The 24,397-nt window shown below is 39.2% G+C and overlaps 1 protein-coding gene across 1 annotated transcript in view; it reads left to right on the top strand.

The window, feature by feature from the left end:
- PID1 (phosphotyrosine interaction domain containing 1) overlaps positions 1 to 24,397 on the top strand; it is a 264,178-nt gene that overhangs the window by 112,391 nt on the left and 127,390 nt on the right. Inside the window, exon 2 of the mRNA XM_027515348.1 lies at positions 9,040 to 9,186. Coding sequence (XP_027371149.1) covers positions 9,040 to 9,186 — 147 coding nt within the window. The remainder of the gene's footprint in view (positions 1 to 9,039; positions 9,187 to 24,397) is intronic.

Genomic DNA, 24,397 nt, shown 5'->3' with positions numbered 1-24,397 from the left:
GGTTTGTCCACCTCATTAAAACTGACTTAAATGTGTTCCTTTTTATGGCTGAGTAGCCTGATGGGCTGCCGTCTATGGTGTCGCACAGAGTCAGATACAACTGAAGCAACTTAGCAGCAGCAGCAGTATTACACTGTATGTACCACAGCTTCCTTATCCATTTATCTGTTGATGGACATCTAGGTTGCTGCCATGTTCTAGCTATTGTAAATAGTGCTACAATGAACACTGGGATATATGAGTCTTTTTCAATTTTGATTTCTTCAGGGTATATTCCTGGGAGTGGGCTTGTTGGGTGATATGATGATTTCATTCCTAGCTTTTTAATGAATCTCCTTATCGTCTTCCATAGTGGCTGTATCAATTTACATTCCCACCAGCAATCCTAGACAGTTTTCTTTTCTCCACACCCTCTCCAGCATTTATTGTTTGTAGACTTTTTGATGATGGCCATTCTGACTGGTGTGAGGTGGTATCTCATTGTAATTTTGATTTGCATTTCTGTAATAATGAGTGATGTTGAACATCTTTTCATGTGTTTGTTAGCCATCTGTATGTCTTCTTTGGAGAAATGTCTGTTTAGGTCTTTTTCCCATTTTTTGATTGGGTTGTTTGTTTTTGTGGTATTGAGTTGTATGAGCTGCTTGAATATTTTGGAAATTAATTCTTTGTCAATTGTTTCATTTGCTATTATTTTCTCCCATCTGAGGGTTTTCTTTTCACCTTGTTTGTAGTTTCCTTTGCTGTGCAAAAGCTTTTAAGTTTGATGAGGTCCCCGTTGTTTATTTTTGTTTTTATTTCCATTTTTCTAGCAGGTCGGTCATAGAGGATCTTGCTTTTGAAAGGTTGTTGTTGAATCACACAAAGACACCGGGATTCTTGGCCCCCGGAGGAGAAGAATTCAATCCGGGGCCAGAGACGAGGCTTGATCACTCAGAGCTTCTGTGTAATAAAGTTTTATTAAAGTATAAAGGAGATAGAGAAAGCTTCTGACATAGGCATCAGAAGGGGGCAGAAAGAGTACCCGCTTGCTAGTGTTAACAATGAAGTTATATATTCCAAAGAATGTCTGGAGGTTGTAAAGACCTCATCAGACCTACTCCCATAATTTACATTTTAAGATAACAGAATTAGCCAGAAGGTTTAATCCAAAGACTGTCCTCAGGCAGGATACATTATTGTTATATAATCCTAAGGAATGTGGAGAAAGGAAAAAAATTTGTCCTTTCTTCCTCCTTGAGAATTCCAGACCCCTCTCTCCTTGGGGACCCCTAGACTCCCTATCAACCTGCCTAGGAACTGACTCTCTCACTTTGATTTATGTCATTGAGTGTTCTATGTTTTCCTATAAGAGTTTTATAGTTTCTGGTCTTACATTTAGGTCTTCAATCCATTTTGAGTTTGTCTTTGTATATGGCATTAGGAAGTGTTCTAATTTCATTCTTTTGCATGTAGCTATTCAGTTTTCCCAGAACCACTTATTAAGGAGGCTATCTTTGACCATTGTATATTCTTGCTTCCTTTGTCAAAAATAAGGTACCCATAGGTACGTGGATTTATCTCTGGGCTCTCTGTCTTGTTCCATTGGTCTATATTTCTGTTTTTGTACCAGTACCATTCTATCTTGATGACCGTAATTTTAAAGTATAGTCTGAAGTCAGGAAGGTTGATTCCTCCAGCTCCATTCTTCTTTCTTAAAACTGCTTTGGCTATTCAGGGTTTTTTGTGTTTTCATATGAATTGTGAAATTTTTGTTCTAGTTCTATGAAAAATGCCATTGGCAATTTGATAGGGATTGCATTGAATCTGTAGATTGCATTTGGTAGTATAGTCATTTTCACAATATTGATTCTTCCTACCCAGAAACATGGGATATCTCTCCATCTGTTTATGTCACAGACAGACAGTTTGACTCATTTATTTTATTACTTCTCTCTATCACATACTTACACTCTGTTCAGTATTCCTAATTTAAGTATGTGTGTGTGTGTTAGTCGCTCAGTCGTGTCCAACTCTTTGTGACCCCATGGTCTGTACAGCCTGCCAGGCTCTTCTGTCCATGGGATTTTCCAGGCAAGGATACTGGAGTGGGTTGCCATTTCCTTCTCCAGGGGTTCTTTCCAACCCAACGATCGAACTCGGGTCTCCTGCATTGTTATTGTCTGAGCTACTAGGGAAGAAAGAGTTAATTCAGCTATACTTGAATTTTTTTCTTGAGTGGGTGGAATTTTTGTTCTATGCTCCTAGCATTTGTCATTTTTCCATCAGGATTTGCAAATTCAAATGTCTAGAAGGGTCAAGCAAGTCAAATGTCCTGGAGTAGGAAATGGCAACCCACTCCAGTATTTTTGCCTGGAAAACTCCTTGGACAGAGAAGCCTGGCAGGTTACAGTCCATGGAGTCGCAAAGAGTCGGACACGACTGAGCACACACACACAAGTCAAATGTAGGAGTGAAGCTGGTAAGACATAAATAGTCTCTGGTATTTAGTATAGAAGAGAAAGCTGGTATTGGGGGAAGAGGGGACATGGTGAATTGTAGAGGAAAATGCTTGAGTAAATAAGGGCATTTGCAACAACCAGCTGGAGTTAATTGTTGCCCTGAGGGAATGCAAGTTGCTTTTGTTGATCTTCTGATCTTTTAAGAGAAGCGGAAATGCAAATTTTCATCATATACAGCTCAATTTTTGAATACTACTTCAAATTTTAATCATAAAACAGTGTGTGAATCAAATAAAGCTTATTTATAGGCCAAACATGCCTTTGGGCTGCGAGCTTGCAACCTGTGTTCAACAGTAAATTGTTTAACTGTTTACATATAGAAAAATAGTTTAGAAAATTGCAGAAACTACTTAAGCCAGGGATACAGCACATGTGTATTTGTGTGTATGTATTTCAGATCAATAACAAAGTAAATAAGTGAATACACATACACACACTCCCCTGAGTTAAGTCTTTCACAAGTTTTGGGGACTTTCCGCATACTCTGGAGCATGAAGTTATTTTTATGTTTCTCCCACATAATCTCTTGAGAAAATCTGTGATGTGTAAAAGAAATGCTTCTATAATTAAAAACTGCATGAATAAATATGGGTGTGTGAACATGAGTATTTTCAGTTAGTTTAATAATAGCTATCACTTTAATAGAGACAGACAAATTTATGAATATCTGGATGGAGGCCTTTAAGCTGTAATATTTTTTGAATATGGCAGTCACCAGGAAAATTTGCAGTGAGAAAGTTCATGCCAAATTGATGTATGTCTTTCTTTTCTTAAAATACCAGATTAACACAAATTGCATTACAAATTCTTGAAGTAAAACAATTTTGTGTATGCCTATTATATTTGATGAGATTTTCCAATCCTGCTTTACTTTTAAAAAGCACAAAAAATAATAAAGAAGACCTTTGCACTAAAATGTGTTTAAATGAAAGTTGAATTTAAGTAAAATTATCTTTTATTCACTCATATTATCTCTTAATTATCTAACAAATCATTTGCTGTTTAACTAACAAAATATTTTTCTTACTTTTGTGGGTTTTTTTTTTTTTTGTGTGTGAAAGTGCTAGAATATTTAAAAGCAGTAATCTAAGACTATACATTAAAAATAAATAAAAGATTATTCAGTTCAGTTCAGTTCAGTCACTCAGTCGTGTCCGACCCTTTGCGACCCCATGAATCGCAGCATGCCAGGCCTCCCTGTCCATCACCAACTCCCTGAGTTTATGCAAGCTCATGTCCATCGAGTCGGTGATGCCATCCAGCCATCTGATCCTCTGTCGTCCCCTTCTCCTCCTGCCCTCAATCCCTCCCGGTATCAGGGTCTTTTCCAGTGAGTCAATTCTTCGCATGAGGTGGCCAAAGTACTGGAGTTTCAGCTTCAGCATCATTTCTTCCAATGAGCACCCAGGACTGATCTCCTTTAGAATGGACTGGTTGGATCTCCTTGCAGTCCAAGGGACTCTCAAGAGTCTTCTCCAACACCACAGTTCAAAAGCATCAATTCTTCAGCACTCAGCTTTCTTCACAGTCCAACTCTCACATCCATACATGACCACTGGAAAAACCATAGCCTTGACTAGACGGACCTTTGTTGGCAAAGTAATGTCTTTGCTTTTTAATATGCTATCTAGATTGGTCATAACTTTCCATTAGATTGTATTAAAGGACACAAAAGATTATTTCACTTTTTCCATAATTCATATGTGGGGCCTGGCTACACTTTTTTTTTTTTGAGACGAGTGGTATACAGTGTAAGGACACTACAAATGAGTTCCAATAATTCTTACAGAACCCTAAAGTATTAAAATGAAATGATGAAATGTGATTATGCGTGGAATGTCAAAGCCCTACTGATTTTTGTATACTTGTACAAATTAACATTTGTTTGGTTTATTGAGTTTTTCCATTAATTCCATTCACCCACTTGTTCCTTGTAGTTCTCTTGAGAACATTTGCAATATTTTTGAAGCTTTATTAGGGAATTACTGAGTCAGTAATTTGCAAGTTAAAACTGACCATTGTAGTCAGCCTTCAAAATGCAAAGATGAACCAGGGATTAAAACTTTTAATGTCTTCCCTCTAATTTGAGTGAAGATAGTATTCCAGTTATCTTAGAAAAATGAAAAGGCAGGATTTGCCTTCCAAATAAGTTTTGTATTTTGGATACAGAATCAATACAAAGGTGAGATACCCTGGATTTGAATTGGTAAAATATGTAAATCCCTGCCTGCTAAACTGCCAGAGATTAATGTCTGAATAGGAGTAGGAAGCGCCAACTGTAAAATTATACAGGGCATGGCGATTACCCCATCTGCATAATGGGGCTTGATTTAGAGGCTCTATTTTAGGATCCCACATAAAGCACCAAATGTAGAAAGCAGAGCTTTGTTGAGTTTGTCCTGGGCAGTGCCCTAATTTTCTAGAACACTGTTCACTTCCCTTCTTTAAGGATGAATAACACATTTTCTTTATGGAACCTTGTGCATCCGTCATGTGGGAACCATAGCTTTTCTGAACTACTCTATTAGATCGCTCTTGTGGTGCCTTTTTATGATGCTACTGGATTATGTTATTTGAGGTTGCATTATCTTTATTACACTTGTTTATCTATGCAAAGAACAAGCGATATCATATTTGACTTATAACAAGCATTTTAAAGTTAAAGAATGAGAAAATGGAGGCCCAGGAGGTACAAGATCATGCAGTTCTACCAGAGCTAGGGATGGCACATGGGTCTTGTCTACCCAGCAAGAACTGGATATCATTGCATGCACAGTATTTCACTGTCTCTTGATAGTTGGGATTCATGTTATTTTGGCAGCTCAAAGGGCTTTATCTTAGACATGAATAACCTGAGGACTATAATACCTTCTTTGGATTGTTATTGGTGCTTGATCATTAAGGCTCAGTCTATTCAAATAAGTAACTGCAAGATTCATTATATTTTAAGAGAGAATGTTGCTATTCATTTATGCAGGTTAACATTTATGAAGTCCTTTTTAAATTTTCGTATCTCCTTTTTATTTTTGCAGATGATTTTTTTTTATTAAAAAGTAACTTTTATTGCTGAGACTCTTGAGTTCTGGGGATCAGATGTGTAACTCAAGCTCATTTAAGCATAAAAGGCAGTGTTTTGGTTTACACTATCAGTAAGTCCGTCACTAGATCTGAGTCCAGATGCAGCTGGATCCAGGGGTTCAGCCTTGTCAAGTCTGTGACTCTCCATTTCTGAGTTTTCCTTGTCTCTGTGTGGTATTATCATTCACAGCCTGACCTTGGGAGGAAAGAAGGTCAGCTGCAGCTCTGGACTCTTTACTCCAGTTTAGCAGCCCTACATATCAACCTTCCAGAAGATTCTGTTCAGCCAGTCTTAAGTTTCCTCTTAACCAATGCCTTTGGCCAGGGACATGGGGTACTCAGATAGTCAACCTGTGTTACATATTCTTTCTCAATGTTAGGGGGTGGGGGATTGTGATTGGCAGTCCCATTTCACAAAGCAGCATATAGTTGTGGAGTTTTTCCCAAGGGAGGGGCAGAAGAGTGTTCTTATCAGACGCATCTTTAGCTATCGCATTTCTACAGATGAAAGTTTACCAGATAGACTCAGAATTATATACAAATGTTAGTTTTCTGTAAAAGTGGTAGACTCAATGATTCATCATGTAATCCAGATTTTATTTCTCTCTTTACCTTCATCCTTTCACAGTGGACACAAAAGACAATGCCATCAAAGTGAAAAAAAAAAACACTTTAAAAAATAGGAATCATTTTCTCTATTTTACTTTCAAATATTGTCTTAGCCTTTTTCTTTAGCTCTTCTAAGAAACTTCTCATGTAGAATTGTAGTTGTCATTTGATTTAACAGTCCCTACTGATTGTGAAAAACCTTTCAAGAAGAGGCTCTCATTTTATTTCTGTTCCAGCTATGCCTCTCACAGTGCTGGCTGAGTGGGAGTATTAAGTAAAGGTGGATGGTGGAAGTTAAACAACAACATTGTGTTGCATTTGGAATTTGAACTCCATCATTTTTGTATTCACATTTGAAAGTTTCTTATTTATTTATTTATTTTTTAATGTTTATTTCTTCTGCTTGGCTCCCAGGCAAGTAATCAAGGGGGATGTACATGTAACTGCGACTTCCAGTCTCTCTTGTGCCTAGTGATTGAACCATTTGGTTCTGATAGTAATGCCAGTGGGGAAAGAAAGACAGTCTCAGAACTTCTGTGCAATGTGGTTGTCCAACCCACATAAGAATAGGGCCATTAGTACCATCTTCAGGACCTTCCTGTGTGTCAGAAGTCAAGCTGAGTTGAGCTGCAGCTTCATGTACCTCTCATGGAGTCCCAGCAAAATGGCGGCCAGGGTAGAGTGTCCCCACTTGCTCATTATCCCATCTTCTGAGCCCCCTCCCTTTACAGTCTTCATCCCATGGCTCCAGTTAGTTGTCCACAGAGGCAAACCAACTTCAGCTGTCACTCTCAGTGATCTTTGTTTCTCTTCCCAGACCACCTTGCAACCCCAAATCCATACCTTCTATTGGCTGGGAATCAATAAGGAGCAAAGATGGAAACTTCAGATTAATACAAAGATTTGTGATTTATGCAGTTATCAGGAAGATATCCTTACATTAAAAAAACTGGACATCAATACTCCTTGGGAAAATTGAGTGAAAGCCTCTTTTGCATTTTAAAGTGAAGGCCTTGTTCTGATACAGATTTCAAAACTTCTACTTCCTTTATATTGAATTATATGGAAAATGGTTTTGGCAATTTATGTTCAGGTGAATGCACTTGCATATATAGGCTTCCCTGGTGGCTCAATGGTAAAGAATCTGCCTGCTAATGTAGGAGATGTGGATTTGATCCCGGGGTCAGGAAGATCCCCTGGGGAAGGAAATGGCAACCTACTCCAGTATTCTTGCCTGGGAAATCCCACAGAGGAACCTGGTGGGCTACAGTACATGGAGTTGCAAAAATAGTTGGACATGGCTTAACAGCTAAATAACAATAACAACAACTTGTGTATTTATGTCTTTCAGTCCTGTGTTTATTTCACAGTCCATAACATATTCAGAAATGTCAAGTTGGATGAAGTTGTGAGCTGGTATATTCCATGATCCCTGGTAGAGATCATTATTTTTATATTTGAGCTGTGAATTTTTTTTTTTTCTTTTTATTGCCTGAGTTACCTTCCACACATACTTGTGGGACATCTGTTAGGTTTCAGTTGATGTTTTAGGTACTTGGGAGACTTCATTAATTAAAACAGTTTCTACTTATATGGTGCTTATATTCTAGTGGATGGTGATGGAATAGTAGTAGATGGTAGTAGTAGTAGTCTAGTAGATGGTAATAAAACACATTTCATAGTAATGATAAGTAGTGATAATAAAACAGGGGAAGGAAATAGTTTTGAGGATTTATGTGTACCAAGCTTAGCTCCATAATCTGTGTGGCTCAATGCAAAATGAAAATCAATGTCCTCCATTCAAAAAGTAGAAAAAAGTGCCATTAAAAATACTAAAAATAAAGTTTTTTTTCTTTTCTTCCATGAATCTCTCTTTGGAATAATTATGGTGGTTTTTCTTTTTAAAGCTTGCTGTTTAATGGTGTTCTAAGTTTAAAGAAAAATTAACTTTCAAATTATTAACATGAATTTGTCATTCATCATTTACTGGGCTCAAGTAAATGAGAGGATAATGGGTAGGAAATGAGATTAGAGCTGCTTTGGGTTCCTGAAGCATGCGTGGGCTTAAAGTACAGAGTAAGGACTTAGAATTTTTTGATGAGAATAGGGGAAGACTTGGGGATCTTTTGGCAGAAGGGTGACAGCTGATTAGATTTTAGAAGGATTCCCTTAGGCTGCTGTGTGGCAAGGTTGGAAGTGGCAGGACTAGATTGGAAGCTGCTATAATAGACCAAACAAAGGTGGTGCCTTAACTGTACATATAGAAAAACAATGGTGATTAAATGTGGTTAGTGCCAATAAGAATTGAATGTAGACTAGATGTTTATTTAGAGTCCTGGCCTAGACAGCAGATAAAATGGTCTGTTGAGAAGCAGCTAATTTTCTTAAGTTCTACGGCCAAGGTATGACACAAAGGAAAAAGGCAGACACAACAAAGGTCAAGTATGTATGTTTTTCATCGGTTCTTTTTCATTATCTCTAGACTTTCCTTCAAATAGCTCCTATAACATCTTCACTTTTTTAGCTGATTTTAGCATAGATTACACATCTAGAATCTCATCCATACATATCACTTTGGAAGAACCTCTGAGAACAAAGTTCTGGCAAGGCTGCCACTGCCCCATATTTCCATGGCATAGGAGAGTGGGTATTGGCTGTCTCCCATAGTTTCATTTTGGTAGTATCCTGACAGATTTTTCCTTCCATTGTACTCAAACCTTTTGGCCTGCCCTAGTAAAAATGGAGTTAATAAAATAAAAAGTTTGCTCCTGAGTTTGCTGTACAGTGGCACCTTGTACAATTCCAAATGATTTCACTCTGTTTGGCCTTTTTGTTTTTTGCTGCTTTTCAGCACTTTCAGACCATGCTGAAGTCTAAGTTGAATGTCCTAACACTGAAAAAGGAACCTCTGCCAGCGGTCATCTTCCATGAGCCAGAGGCCATCGAGCTGTGCACGACCACGCCCCTGATGAAGACCAGGACTCAGAGTGGCTGCAAGGTAGGGGGCTCATGGCCAGCAGGGAACCTGTTGGTGGGACAGACAACAGGATGCATAGCCTTAAGGCACTTGTTTCATAGTGATAACTTTTGTAAAGAGTGAAGATGTCAGACGACTACCAGAATAAGCTCACTGAGTGATGGTAGTATGAATTTATACCCCGCTTTATGTTTCTTGGTGATATAACACTCTTCATCATATGGTGGTACACACTAAAGACATGAGTTATACCACATGTGAATGAAATAGTAATTGCCCCATATTTTCTGCAGCCCTATGGAATGTTGGGTTTGACAAGAAAAATTATGTCCTTAAAGATAATTCCCCCCTTTGTATTTGCAGTCTGAACAAGATATGTCTTAAAGACCAAAGAACAAAACAAGTTTCTCAATAGTTGTACTCTCTGAATCCTTTGGGGGTAAATTTACATTTTCGTTTTGCTGTAGCTCTTAAAATTTATTCTAGTATTCATGCCTCAGAATCCATTTAAAAAGTGTTTTTCATTTATGTAAACCATAATGCTGACTTGGAAAGAGAACTAGAAACGAAATACATAATTTTGGTAAGTTTTTGGCTTCTTTCTCACATAGTATTCTTTTTTACATGTGTTGATGAATATAGTCATCGCCTTAGAGGTAACAAAGAAAATATGTCTCATGCATATTTTGTCATCAGGAATTTGTTTTGAGTCCTGAAAGTAAATTAAGGGGCAGGGAAATGCATGTTTGCTTGTGGATTTCTTTTATAACCTCGTAGTATACTCTTTCCCTTATTGCTTTCTGGGTTAGGGAAGCAAAGATCCATTGATCTTTCTCACCAGAATATTCCATCCCCTCCCCAGTGCTTGCATAGTTGTGGTCAGATTGGAGCAAGCCTGAGTGATGGTATTTGCACAAAACCTCACACATGTCCATTCATCGCACAAATACTCTGGGTGTGCTCAGTGACTGCCTGGCAATGGAGATAGTGAGAACCAGAGCCCCTACCCAACCCCAGCATCTTTATGCGGCTTAACTGTTCCTTAGAGGAGGAGAGAGGGAAAAGTACAGATGAACAAAACATTGACTCATGAGAATGTCAGTCTGTGAAGAACTTGTGGAAGTATCTGTTAGAGGGAGAAGGAGAGCGAATTCCCTGATCTTGTGCATTTTAGACAGAAAAGAATGGACTGGTGAATGTGGGAAGGTGACAGAGTTATGGTTTGTAGTGGAGTCCAGTGGGGGTCCAGGCATAGGGAGCTTTGATACTATGGCAAGGAGTTTAGATTTGGTTTTAATTTCTAGAGAGAAGTAGCAGAGAGATTCAGGCAAACGAGTTAAATGACTCCATTTGGGAAAAAATAAATTTAAACGATAACTCTGCTAAGGTGAGCATCTAGCTTCTCAAAAGCAGTGGCCAGTGGCCCTGCTTCAGCAGGGGAGAGAACCGCCTTTGGTCCTCTTGTATGCAGTGCTTTTGGTGAATTGATGATGTGAAGGAATTTTAAAACTACTCATTAAATTGTGAAGTGATAAGAAATCAAATTAGGTTATATTTCCTTTAGAGATTTCCTGAAGTCTTTTTGAATTCTGTTCCTGTTGGGGACAGTGGTCCCTCAAAAGCATGAGGAAATCAGTAGGAACAAGTGTAAGGAGGAGTTTGGTAAAGTCTGCAGGGCATGTTTAAATGGAAGGGAAAATGCAGCTACAGAATAAAAAGACCTAACAATGCAGTCCCAGATACAAAAGAGGGGTATGTGTGTGTGTGTGTGTGTGTGTGTGTGTGTGGTGGGGGGAGGGAGAAGGAGGAATATTTGCTAGGATAATATAACATTTCTAATAAGAAATATAGAATTCCAGATTCACGGAGTAATTTTTCTTTCTATGCATTCTTTAGATCATGTTCATTTATTTTACTTCTAGAGGGATGTTGAAAAAGACATAGAAGGAATTGAGAAGAGCATGTCAAAAAGAGTGAGACTTGCCCAGGCATTGGTCTGTGGGGCTATTTAGACAAAGAGCAGTCAGCCGTGATTTCAGCTGGATGCAGGGAAGAACTTACACATTCAAGGTGAAAACCACGTTCCACCGGGCTATAAAAAATTTATGACCTCTCCAGCCCTAGAAATCTTGAAGAGGAGATTCCAGGTGCAGATAATCATAATCCTAGAATCGGGCATCTGGGCCAACACCTCTTGAGGTACTTTCCAGCTTTTTTATTCTGTTTCAGGGATGAAAACCTCTAATGTATCCTTCTGTAGACTGCGCACTTGAATCCACTTTACATATTTAAATTTTAGCTGCAAATATACTGGAGTCTCAGCCTTTCATTCTCAGGGACAATGTCACCTTTGTGTTCAGAGTCATAGTCTTTGGTTCCAAAACAACGAAACAAAGTTAGATTTTTGAGCCTTGAAATTTTGATTTAAAATCTTCAGATCTCCCCTATTTATTTTATTTTATTTTTATTTTTCAGATCATCCCCAGGAACAAACTGTAGTGTTTCCTCTCTAATTCTTGCGACTAACTTAGCTCCCAAAATGCCAGCTGCAGAAGGATCTCCCTCCCGGGCTCCAGCCTGCCAGGCATAATGAGCACAATGTAGCCAGGGCCCAGCTGCAGAGCCCGGACCCTCCTTCCTCCGCACAGTGCTGGTTCTTTTTGCCTTACAGCTCTCAAGTTGTGCCTGCATAACTTTAGGTTTGGGGAGGAAAAGAAGCAGGAGGAAGCAAAGGAAAGGGGAGTTGCAGAGGGATTCTGGTGAGTGAGGTCAAGGCCCTGGCTCTTCTCAGATTTCCCATTCCCTCTGATCTGTATTCTCCGTGGGTCCTTGGCGGGATGACCCTGCCAGGCTATTCATGTTGCGGGCAGCTGGGTCTTTGTGTATTCTCCTCCCTTGCTGCCACTTTTTTTTTTCTTTTTGGAGTGAAGTTATTTAACTGTACGATCCACTGCATACCATTAGGATGCTTATTGGAACTGTTCCGAGTGTCAGATGCTTGTGTTTGATTTTGCAGCGGAGACAATGGCTTATCTTGCCTGCCTTTGCCTGTCTAAACAGGGGGATCCTAGATGGCTTTGGCTTGTCAGCAAACATTTATTTAATTAATAGTCATTGGAAACCTACTGTGTGCATGGAATTGTGGAGAAAGGAGTCAAAGTATGTGTTGTGAGTGAGTAGGTGGCTCAGGGGTAAAGAATCCACCTGCCAATCTGTCTTCCTGATCCCTGGGTCCAGGAAGATTCCCTGGAGGAGGGAATGTCAACCCACTCCATCATTCTTGCCTGGAAAATCCCACGGACAGAGGAGCCTGGCGGACTACAGTCCATGGGGTTGCAAAGAGTCAGGCATGACTGAATGACTAAGCACTCACACACACATTTAAATTATTAAATTGCACAAAGCAATTTATAGTCAAGCAGAAGGAATAAGATGAATGCCTGAATAAATTGCGAGTGCTTCCAGTACTTATGAGTATGTCAGAAACCCCTGGATGGTAGATTTCTGAACCATCTTTCCGAAGAGTTTGATTTGGGCACTCAGCTTACTGGTGGGGAGCAGGAGCCTGCACTTTAGAATAGACCGTGCAATTTACATGAAAGTGGTGATTGGACGTGCTTTGAGCTTGAAGACCTGAACCACAGAGAAGGATGTGATTACAGCAACTAAGTGAATGGAGATGCAGTGGGGAGGTGGAAGAGGTGGGGAAATGGGAGCAGTTTAGCACATCTAATAACATTTATCTTTTATTTAAAATGTTTTATAAACTATGTGATTGGTGGTCATTTCTAAGAAAGGAAAGAGCATGGAAGAGAAATAGCAAGAGAAGATATATTGGGAAAGATGCAAGAAGGAAAAGCAGGAAAATTAGAAGTTATTTACATAGGGCTCCTGTTTGGGTCTGGATCTGTCTGCCTTTGGGTTTCCCAGGTGGCTCAGTGGATAAAGAATCCACATGCAAGGCAGGAGACTTAGGAGACGTGTGTTCGATCCCTGGGTCGGGAAGATCCCTTGGAGGAGGTCATGGTAACCCACTCCAGTATTCTTGCCTGGAGAATCCCATGGACAGAGGAGCCTGGTGGGCAACAGCCCATAGGGTAGCAAAGAGTCAGCCATCACTGAAGTGACTGAGCATGAATGCACTGTCTGCCTTTGTTCTGGATTTACCTGGTTATCTTATTCTATACCCCCTCAGCATCTCAGGAAGGAGCCAAGGTCCTGAGCTAGGTCTTGAGAGATGGTCTCCCGAGGGGATGCTCTTCTTGGCCACATGTGGCCTTTGGGAGTTGCTAGTGAACAGAGCTGGTTGAGCATGTGTTTCTTTCCACTCCCTCCCTTTCCATCCCCTGTTGTTAACGCTGAGGGCACCCTTGACTTCATTCTGCAGCTTGGTAGCTGTCCAGCTGCCCCATCCCTTTATTCTTCACCGTAGGCCCTGCCAACATCTCACCTGGGTCTGCTCTCCAGGTGGTGCTTTGTTTTCCAAATCTTGCGACCTCCTGAATGAGGCACTTGGCCTGACATCTTCTCAATTATGAGAGCAGAAACAAACTAGTCTCCAGGAAGGAATTAGTGATTCATAAACTATGACTGTTTTTACTTTACCCACTGAGATTTCTGTGTTCTGGAGTGTCAATGGTAGTCCCTTGGCTCTAAGAAAGCATGTGATTGATTTATAGTTTCATGGGACAGGGAGGAGAGTTTCTGAACTGAGGGCTTGGCAGGAAGTCCTCAACCTCAACTCCTACCATTTTGTGCACTTGTGAAACGGCCAGTTTGAGAAGTGGACTCGAGCTGTCCTGCTTATCTTACGCTGTGCTGTGCTGTGCTTCGGTGCTCAGTTGTGTCCAACTCTTTGTGACCCCGTGGGCTGTAGCCTGCCAGGCTCCTCTCCTAACTTGAGTTTAAATATATTTAAAATTAGCATTATAGTGTATCTACTTTCTACACATATTTTGTATTTATTGGATCAGTTATGTATTTCATTAGAAATATAGTCATATTTTCTCACTTTACACATTAACAGAAGGGAAAAACATTGATTATATTATTATCTTCATCAAATGCATGTTGTAGCCTTATTTTGGTATAGGTAATTTTGGACATGGGAACCTAAATATGTCAATTATACAGACTTTCTTTCTGCAAAATAAGTTTCTGATTGAGATATGAAGGTAGAATACAAATAAAATAAAGAATAGTGGTATAGGAAGTGAGAATCGGGCTGTTGGTCTTCATGGGTTTTTTCCCTCCATATTCAGAGTGGATGATATCTAAGTCTGATTTATTTTCTCTTCATTCTTTCTCATAGTTCCCTGTAAGCAAATCAAAGCTCAGTTACTTCTGCTTGTCTCTCCAAATGGAGAAAGGTAAAAGTTGATAGGAGGTTATAGTTGTTGGTTTTCCTGTGATTTTTACTTTTGTTGATTTGTAAATTTTCTGACTTTCTCCTTCCCTCCCTCCCTTCTCCCCTCCTCCCTTCCTTCCTTCCTTATTTTCTTCTCTCATTTCTTCCTTCATCCATAAGAATATATTGCACACCCTCAGGATGTTCTGTGTATTCATAGGGACACAAAGATAAACAATGGTATTAGAAGCTTCATGCTAAAATAACAGGAAATGTAATCCGAATTGACTTGATTCATTGACATTGATTTGCTTTGGAATCTGCAAGTTCCAGAAGAAAGGAAGAAGGCAGGAGATGCTAGAGAGGGAACAAAAGTGTCCTCTGCAAAAAGTTACCCAGGGTTAATGACCTGCAAGGAGGTACAGATACTCTGCAGGAGGGGTGGCGGCGGTTGATGATAAAGGCCGAGTCCTCAGGTTGCCGACTAAAGGCTGCTTTTTCCTCCATGTTATAGCCCGTTTTATTTCCTTGGTTTCTAATGGAGGATGTTTCTTTGTAGATAGGATGAGCCTCAGTAAGAGTACAGGCTACTCTCTTGGGCTTCTCTCGCCAGCAGTCATAAATGGCCATCAGCTGCCACGTGGTTGGCCTTCTGCACTGAGAGGCTTTCATCTTGCTGGTGGGGAGGGTGTTTTCATTCACTGGAGAAACTCTGCATCCCCCTTTTTAGTCTGGGTTTCTAATTTTGGCAGCCCATTAGTCAAGGTTAGACAAGAGAAAGAGAGTCAGGATTTCAAAAGTGATCATGGGTCCAAGCTTCTGGAATTTGGGGTTTCTGTGGGATCACAAGTGGCAACACCCAAAGGGTGCTATATTAAGTGGGTGTGGAGCTCCGTGGGTGCCCTGAGGGCGTCGTTACGGAGAATGGGGATGGGAGAAGACGAAGGAGTGAGACAGGCATGCGGAAGTACAAACTTACACACATCATCACGCTTGTTTTTTTTTTTTTGACTGAAGAGAGTATTTATTCCATGACTATTCTTTGGCAGAATCGGTATGGTGTTCCTGTCTTTATGCACACACTCTTTTGGGCTTAAACCCACTATTTCAGACCTCTCAGCATGCAATGTGCAGGAGAGGGTCTCATGTTGAATTTATTGAATCAAAGACACTACCAGTTATACCACCAAAAAAGAAAAATGCTGCCACTAATCAGTGTATGATGCCATTGGCACTAATACATGTTCATCTTTCGGGTTTTTAAAACATGAAAAGCAACAGCTACCTTAGACTGGATTAAATATATAAGCACCAGGAACAATAATAACACATTGTGCATGACTGGGTGGACCCAGCACTGTTCTGAGTGCTTTTCATGATTAACACGTTTCATCTTCACAAGTATCCAATGAGTAGGGACTGTTGTATAATCACACAGTTTAAGGATGCAGGAGAGAAAGAAGAATCACTGGGAAAGGAGCGCCAGGAACACAAGAGGATACTCTCCTCCCCACCGGGCACCGACTCCTCTTCAGCCTTTTCCTCACTTCATCCTGCACACACCTCCCAGGCACTCTGCTCCCCACCTTGTTCAGCTCTCAGATACATCAGAAAGAAAAATGGATATAGCTCTGGTAACAGCTGAAGCCCCTGTATGTTGTTTTAGGGTTGGTCTCTTTACATATGTTCAAGATACAGGCTACTTATGCTGTGATACTTAGTATGGAGGGATATTTCATTTGTGGTTTTAATGTACACTTTTTGACCACAAGTCCCAACTTATGACTTTGAATTCTGTACTTTGGTCTTCCCAGTGACAACTGTGGTGACTTTAACAAAGTTCTCTATCCTTCATGAGCTCACTTTTGTTATACGGTGACTAAAATCTTTTCAGGCTGGAAAGTACCTTTGCTTGCGCTAATGAAAGTGTTGAGGATATAGATTCTCGTTCTGCATGAATGCCTGTTGAGTAGAATGGCAGACTTCTTTATGAGGTTCTTCTTTCCCATGATTGATTTGTCCCATTAAGGGCTTCTCTGGGGATCCTTATACCTTCAAACTATTTATTTCCTGCTGCCTCCCACACTGAGAGCTGTGGCTAAAAATGACCATTTTACTCTAGGGAACCAGATTTGACATTGCAGCTTAACCTTTGTTTAATGTCAAAGATGGTATCTTCCTATATTTCTGAATTTGTAATGTTGCTGCCTGCTTTACTTCTTGCCTTTAAAAACTCTTGGGAAATCAGCAAAGATGTATTAGTGAAAAATGGGAAAATAATCTACATTGAAAGAAATTATAATATTTTTGCTCTACAATACTATGTAAAACATGTGGCTATTAAAAAATTTTTGTAGAAATTGTCCTGGTGAGAAAAATGCTCATAATGTATTAAATGAATTTAAAAGGTTTAAAATTGTTTTTAGATCCTATTTTAGTAAAATAAAGTAAAAATAAAATAATTATATTCAAATATTCATAATGGATCACACTAAAATATGAACAGAAATGATCCCTGGATAGTCAGATTATAGGTAAAACTTTTGATTTTCTTATTTTTTGCATTTTATAAATTTTCAGTGTTCAATAAATATTGCTTTTGTTATTGGTTTTTAAGTGTAGTTATTAAATTAAATTAATAATTATTTTAACAATTTAAATTGTTAATTTATTTAATTAAACAATTAAATAAAAGTAATTAATTGGGTGAGAAGGTCACCTGGAAAATTATCTTTAAGCAACTCCATTCTCCTTGGAGCATTTGGAAAAGAGTTCCCTCTAGTCACCAACTTAGACATTAGTTTCTTTTCTTTGCCCAAGTCAGAATTTCCTTAGCTTCAGGGTAAGTGACATATTTCCATCTAACGTGTAAATTCTCCAGTGGCAGACTAGTCTGGTGTGTTTGGCATAATAATTATAAGTCCTGCTCATATGCATTTGCAAGGATGGAGTGCTTGGTTTCCTCAGAGCTGCTGTGTAGCAGTCTTAGTACCTGAAACTGCAGAAATTTATTCTTCACAGTTCTGGAGGTCAGAAGTTCACAATCAGCATCACTGGGGAGAAACCACTGTGTTAGCAATTCCATGCTCCCTGTGGAGGCTCTCCGGGAAAATCCACTCCTTGCCTCTCCCAATTTATGATGGCAACAGGCATTCCTTGGCTTGTGGCCACATCACTCCAGTCTCTGCCTCCATGGCAACACTGCCTTCTCCTCTTCTGCCTGTATCAAATCTTCCTCTACCTTATAAAGACATATGTGGTCAGAAGTAAAACCCACAAGACCATTCAGGATCACCCTCCCCCCCCCCGCCCCCGCATTTCAAGATTCTTAATGTATTCAAATCTGTAGACTCTTTTTCCTTTTAAAGTAACATTTACAGGTTCTAGAGATGAGGACCTAAATATCTTTGTGTGTGCTCACTCAGTCATGTTTGAATCTTTGTGGCCACTTGGACTGTAGCCCACCGGGCTCCTCTGTGGAATTTTTCCAGGGAAGAATACAGGAGTGGGTTGTCATTTCCTACTCTAGGGGATCTTCCCAACCTAGATATCAAACCCATGTCTCTTGCCTCTCCTGCATTGGCAGGTGGATTCTTCACCACTAGCACCACTATAGATTCCTCCCTTATAAATGGGGAATTTTAGAAGTGTAGGAACTTACAGGCAAACATGCAATGTTCAAAGTTGTAAGTTGTTTAGGTTAACTTTATTCTCTGTTGGGCCTAAGAAGACTCTTTCATTGAAATTCAGAAAGCTAGTTAAAAAATAGAGAGATGAAGAGAGTTACTCCTATATTGGGCCACATTTCTTTGATGATTTTACTTCCTTAATCAATATTTCTGAAAAAGAAGAGATGTCTTAACATTTAAATGAAATAAGATTTTTTACAGAAACTTGTGAGCATTTGTAATTTGTTATGGTTCAGTGTTGTGAGTATGTTAAACATTGTTTGTTTAAAAAAAAAAAAGCCCATGATTCTGCCACAGGGAGTGAGAACACTGTTTTCCCTCCACTCCCAACAAAGTTTTAAGGATAATTTTGAAAATGATTCAGAAGCTATCATCAGTATAATGTGTGTGTCTGAGAGAAGTATCTTGTTATGAAGTTATTTTTTCCCTCATGGTTTCCTCATTAGATGGTTTGTCTTTGAAACAATTTGTTGGTTTAGTTCTGAAAATTTAGCTTAATCATTATGTGAATATAGGGTTCATTTAATCAGAAAACATTTTAATTATTCTCCATGTTTCCTTGGATTAATTCTGTGGATAAAATATAGTTCCTCTGTGGTAGACTTCATCTGTTAAGGCAAAATACAGAAGCACCACACAGAAAACCAATTAAGTTGACAAAAACTCATTAATAATATGTTTTATGGTTTCTTTCCTGCAGAGCTGTAGTACTTATTAGAGATGGTTGCAAGGTTATGATAATTTCAAAAGTAAAATCTACTTTATACAAATATAATGCTCAAGTATAAGTAGTTAATGTTTAAAATATGTTCTCATCATTATATATATTTATATACATTTATATACATTTTCCCCCTAGTGTTTTATTCACCTTTTACATTCGAGGTGTCTCTAATGAGGAAATGAAATGTTACAGCAATAGTCAGCCTGATAGTCTAGGATTAGTTTAATTGTTTGTTAAATGGAAAATGAGCATTAAATAAGGAAGCATTAGACTATATAGGACTTCCCTGGTGGCTCAGTGGTACAGAATCTACTTACGATGCAGCAGATTTGAGTTTAATCCCTGGGTCGGGGATATGCCCTGGAGAAGGAAATGGCTCCCCACTCCAGTCTTCTTGTCTAGGAAATCCCCTGGACAGAGGAGCCTGATGGGCTACAGTCCATGGGGTCGCAAGAGTTAGACACGACTTAGTGACCTAACTACCACCCAGACTATATAGACTGTGAATATAATCTCATAAAGCCTGAAATTTCTTTGTTAGTGATTTTTTTGCCTTAAATTAAAAATTTTTATCAAAGCATTATCTATACAGATAAAACCTTAGATAATGATGAAAATGGAACATAAAATATTTTTAATTGACTTCTTTATCCTTCCCTCGCACCCTAGTCCTGCTTAAAGGAAAATGATAATTATTTCAGCGCTTTGTTCTTTTTTTTACCTTCATATTTTACATACTATGTTTTCACCCATTTTAGATATCTTCTGTCTGTTTAGGAAGGTAAAATTCTAGGCTCTAATAACCCTGCCAACTTTCCTTCCTCCATCTTCCTAATATAATTACTCCTGAAATTTTAGTTTATTCAAATAGGTGCATAATAACTAAAACACCCATCATTATACCCTGATTGTATTTAATACATTAAAAAAAATCTTATATTGAAGTACAGTTGTGTTAGTTTCAAATGTAAAGCAAAGTGATTCAGTTATACATATGCATCTATTCATTTTTGCTCATTTTTCTTTAAATTAAACATTTACAAGTTTAGAGTTAGCATAGTTCAATATGGGCTTCCCAAGTGGCCCAGTGGTAAAGAATCCACCTGCCAATGCAGGAGACACAGGAGTAGCGGGTTTGATCCCTGGGTCAGTGGAGGAGGAAATGGTAACCGTCTGCAGTATTCTTGTCTGAGAAATCCCATGGACAGAGGAGTCTGGCGGACTACAGGCTATGGGGTTGCACAGAGTAGAACGCAACTGAGCAACTGAGTATACACACATAATTTGATATACATTTATACCTAATTTTCGCTAAATGCTGTGTCAGATTTGGCATATACTTATCAATATGTTACTCAACTAGTAATTATAGAGGTTCTGTAAATCTTTTTAATCTTCTCCTAGGAGTCTCACCCAGAGTCCTTGTCTTACATTAGACTAGACTATTTGTTTCTGGGCAGTCTTCTTGCTATAAATCTGGGACTTCTCTCTTCTGTGGCAGATACTCTTCTGTTTTCTCCCCTGCTTTTAAGAAATGATACCTTTGCTTTTCTAGAGCACATACTAAGAAATAAAAATTGTGTGCCTTGTATGTCTGAAATTTTTTTTATTCCGCCCTCACCTTTTGGAAAATTTGACTGGATATAGAAAAATAAATTAGAAATAATTTTAGATTTAGATTGTGAAGGCACTGTCCATTTATTCTGCTGTCTTCTGTGTCTTGGTGTAAAATGTCCACCCCCCAAATCATTTAATTGGAAGGTGGTGGGTCTTTACAATTTGGAGACTCGTATTTCTTTTCAATTTGGAGACTCTTTTACTTAAGTAAAATTTCTATTTCCTCTCTTAGTTTTAGAACCATTTGAGAAATAAGAAATAATATAGGTAGATTAGATGAAAATATCAGTTTTATAAAACTTGCTTGGAAGGATGGAGTTTGGATATATAGGTTCACTGGGTTTTCTAAAGTTTTTAAATCTTGCTGGAACCTCTGGTATCTTATTCTATTCTCCCCCATTCATTTTGTTCTTATGACTTAAAATGTTCATTATGATCAATTTAGTGTAGTTTGGAAATGACATAAATATTCAACGCCTATCCCACCATCTTTATCTCGAAATCCTCTCTGAATTGTTAAACCCTCTCTAAATTGCTAAGTTTCACTGTTTAAACTTTTCTTATTTTATATTTTTATCTAAAATAGAAAGGGTGATTCTTAGCTTACTTTTAGGTTTAAAGAGGTATTTATAAAGTACTTTGAACTTTTCCAAAGAGCAGGGCTGTATAAATAAAGTAGCATTGTTATTCAAATAGAGCTCCCCTTGATTTGAATGAAAAGGTCAATGAACTACAGACAAAATGGTGGCAAATGAGGAAAAGATGTTAAAGTGGCAATAAATTACCCGAATTATAGAAAGGTCATAAACTGTGCTCTTAAATAGGAACAGCTATTTCTTATTACATCTCTGAGTATTTCAACTCCCAATTATCAGCAAGTAAATTATAAAAACCACTGTGACAGCAGGTGCAGATGTGTTCCTTGGTGTGCTGGGTGTTCATTTCTTTGTTTTTACTGAAAATATTATACATTCATTTCTTGGCAGGAGAAATGATGTCTAGGCTTCCGTGCATACTGAGTTCTCTAAGTGAGGCATTAGTCAGATTGGCGTTTATGAGTCACCAGTCATCTTCATAAGCCAAATCCAGGAATTATAAAATAATTTACTCAGGAAGTAATGGGGATAAATGAAGTTTATCATCCTGGGAAACAGGAAAGTTACCTTGTGAGCTAATGATCTTACTGAAATGAAGTTTTCCCCCCACCATTGATGGATGACTCCACTGTCTTCAAAAACTTGTGTGTGTGACACTTATGAGCAGTGTTAGAAGTCTCAATTGTCACCATCTAGCTTAGCTATAGTATGTGGTAGGGCAGGAAAAGTGCTGTCTACTATCATAGAGACATCTTACTATTAGTCTGTTCGTTTGTTTTGTTTGGTGTGTGCTTGGTCATGTCCGACTCTGTGATCCCATGGGCTGAGGCTCACCAGGCTTCTCTGTCTGTGGGATTTTACAGGCAGGAATACTGGAGTAGGTTGCCATTCCCTACTCCAGGGGATTTGACCCATAGATCGAATCTATGTCTCTTGCTCTACTGTTCATGGTATGGTACAAAGCAGGAGTCTACTTTTCTCCTTGGATAGCTTGCCAGTTCACCCAGAGTTCACCTTGCTTATGTCCTAGTCCCTACTCTGCTCTCTCTTCCTCATTCTCATTCCAAAGTGACCTAAAATCCTTTAATTCTTTTTCTCTTCCTTTAAGCCACATCCTCCAAGGGGCCTGGCTTACAGGGAACTTTGGGGGTTAGGGGACAACTGCAGTAGGCTTGGTGGCTCAGTGGTAAAGAATCTTCCTGCCAAGCAGTAGACGTGGGTTTGATCCCTAGGTTGGGAACATCCTCTGGAGGAGGAAATGGCAACCCACTCTAGTATTCTTGTCTAGGAAATCTCACGGACAGAGGAGCCTGGTGGCCTACAGTCCATGGGGTCGCACAGAGTCAGATAGGACTGAACAATTAATACTTGCACTTTCTTTAATTATACTAAATGTAAAACCAAATTTCAGAGGGCTTTGATGACTTCAGTACTGTTTCACTGATCTTTCACATCTAATCAGATCATCAGTTTTCACCCCAGAATGAGGTAGAAAAGATCCCACGACAGAAGGGCATGTATCAGCTCTGCCCCTTTGTTTTGTGTGTATTCTTTTTATATCTTCAGTCTGGTGTTTATTGGCAGGAATCTCAGCTGGGCTTTGTTAAAACCAGGTTATGAAACCCATAAATCCATTGAGAAGAGCAAATGTAAACAGTAATATTCTGAGTGATCATAACAGCGAGATGGCTCGTCAACTCCTTTTCCATGGTAGTCTCCTTTGGAGACTTTGAGTTTTGCATGTGACACTGGTCATCTGAGATATGCACTGGCCAGAGGTGCTAGGGTCCATTTGTATATTAAACACGAGCTGTGGTGAGTTTATTTAACATTTTTGAAGATAAAATAACTCTAAATAGAAATTCTAACATAACATCCCTAACCTGGGGGATTCAATTCACACTTCCCAGGGTGTACTTTGGAGACAAAGGACCTAGAGAACAGTGGTAAAGACCTTGAGGCTGCTTCTTGGCTTTGCAGGAGACCATGCCAGGATCATTCATTGATATTTGCTGCTGTTTCAGGAGGAAAAAGTGATAGGCTGGTGTCAGATACTTAGATTCAGACCAGTGCCTTCTTGGGGTCCATGTAGCAGATGAGAAAGTCTAGACCCATCAGGCTGAGTGATGTTCTTAACAAAGGGGTGGAAAATCAGAATTACCATTTCATTTTCTTCATTTCTGGACCAATCCAGTGACACTGCTCCTCCTTACTGTATCATGGGGGAGATAAGAAAAGAAGTCATCATCACTCATGTGGATGTTAAAGGCATCCAATGAAACGCAAGCTCATCTTGCTTTGGCCAAGCTCTGAAATTTATTGACAGCTAGCAGGCAGTTATTATAACCAAGAAGTTCATTAGCTAGGGCAAACTTGACATTTGTGGATCAAGATGTCTTTGCAGAAAGTAGAAGAGACTTTCTCAGTGATGAGGTGTTTAGACTTGGGAGTATTTTGTTCTTGTGCAATAGATCACAACACAGGTTTTTGGAATAGAAAGGTGCTAAGATCAGCACTATCTAAAATGCAGAAAATTCAGGATTCTGTGAAAGAAGCATAATGTTATTTTCATTGTATTTGCAGAATAGATGGGTTCTTCACCTAGCTCATCCATAGTGGTTTGACTGCATTCTGTAGGTTTCAGTATTTGACTTATTAACTAATGATTACACTGTGACTGTGAATAAGGTGGTTTGCGGACATTGCATCCTTTTTATTTTTAATTGTGAATAAAGGTAGGTTAAGTGCCTTGACAATAATGTTGAAGCTAGGTTAAGAATCCATGTATTATGAGGGTATGTTTGGTTGAAAGAGAGCTTCCCTGGTGGCTCAGACAGTAAAGCATCTGCCTGCAGTGTAGGAGACCCAGGTTTGATCCTTGGGTAGGAATGATCTCCCGGAGAAGGAAATGGCAACCCACTCCAGTACTTTTGCCTGGAAAATCCCATGTACGGAGGAGCCTGGTGGGCTACAGTCCATGGGGTTGCAAAGAGTCTGACACAACTGAGCGATTTCACTTTCACTTTCTTTTGGTATAAAGAAGCTGTCTTTTCTTTTTCCCTCTTTTTCTTGCCCTTGTTTTTCTCTGTTTTCTTTACTCCATCCTTTCCTTCAGTCCCGTTTCTCTGTTATCACTTGCTTCCTTTTTCCCACAACCCACCTTCCTGCTTCTTTCTTCCTCCTATACCCTGGAACTCATTTGTCCAGAAGATGCACCAGAAGGGCCTCTGATTTGATAGGTTCACATCACCTTCTCAGC

The sequence above is a fragment of the Bos indicus x Bos taurus genome, chromosome 2 (assembly GCF_003369695.1).
Source record: "Bos indicus x Bos taurus breed Angus x Brahman F1 hybrid chromosome 2, Bos_hybrid_MaternalHap_v2.0, whole genome shotgun sequence".
In the NCBI taxonomy this organism is placed as follows: Eukaryota; Metazoa; Chordata; class Mammalia; order Artiodactyla; family Bovidae; genus Bos; species Bos indicus x Bos taurus.
Note: the sequence above shows the minus strand (reverse complement) of the source record. Positions and strands in the feature narration are given on the sequence as shown.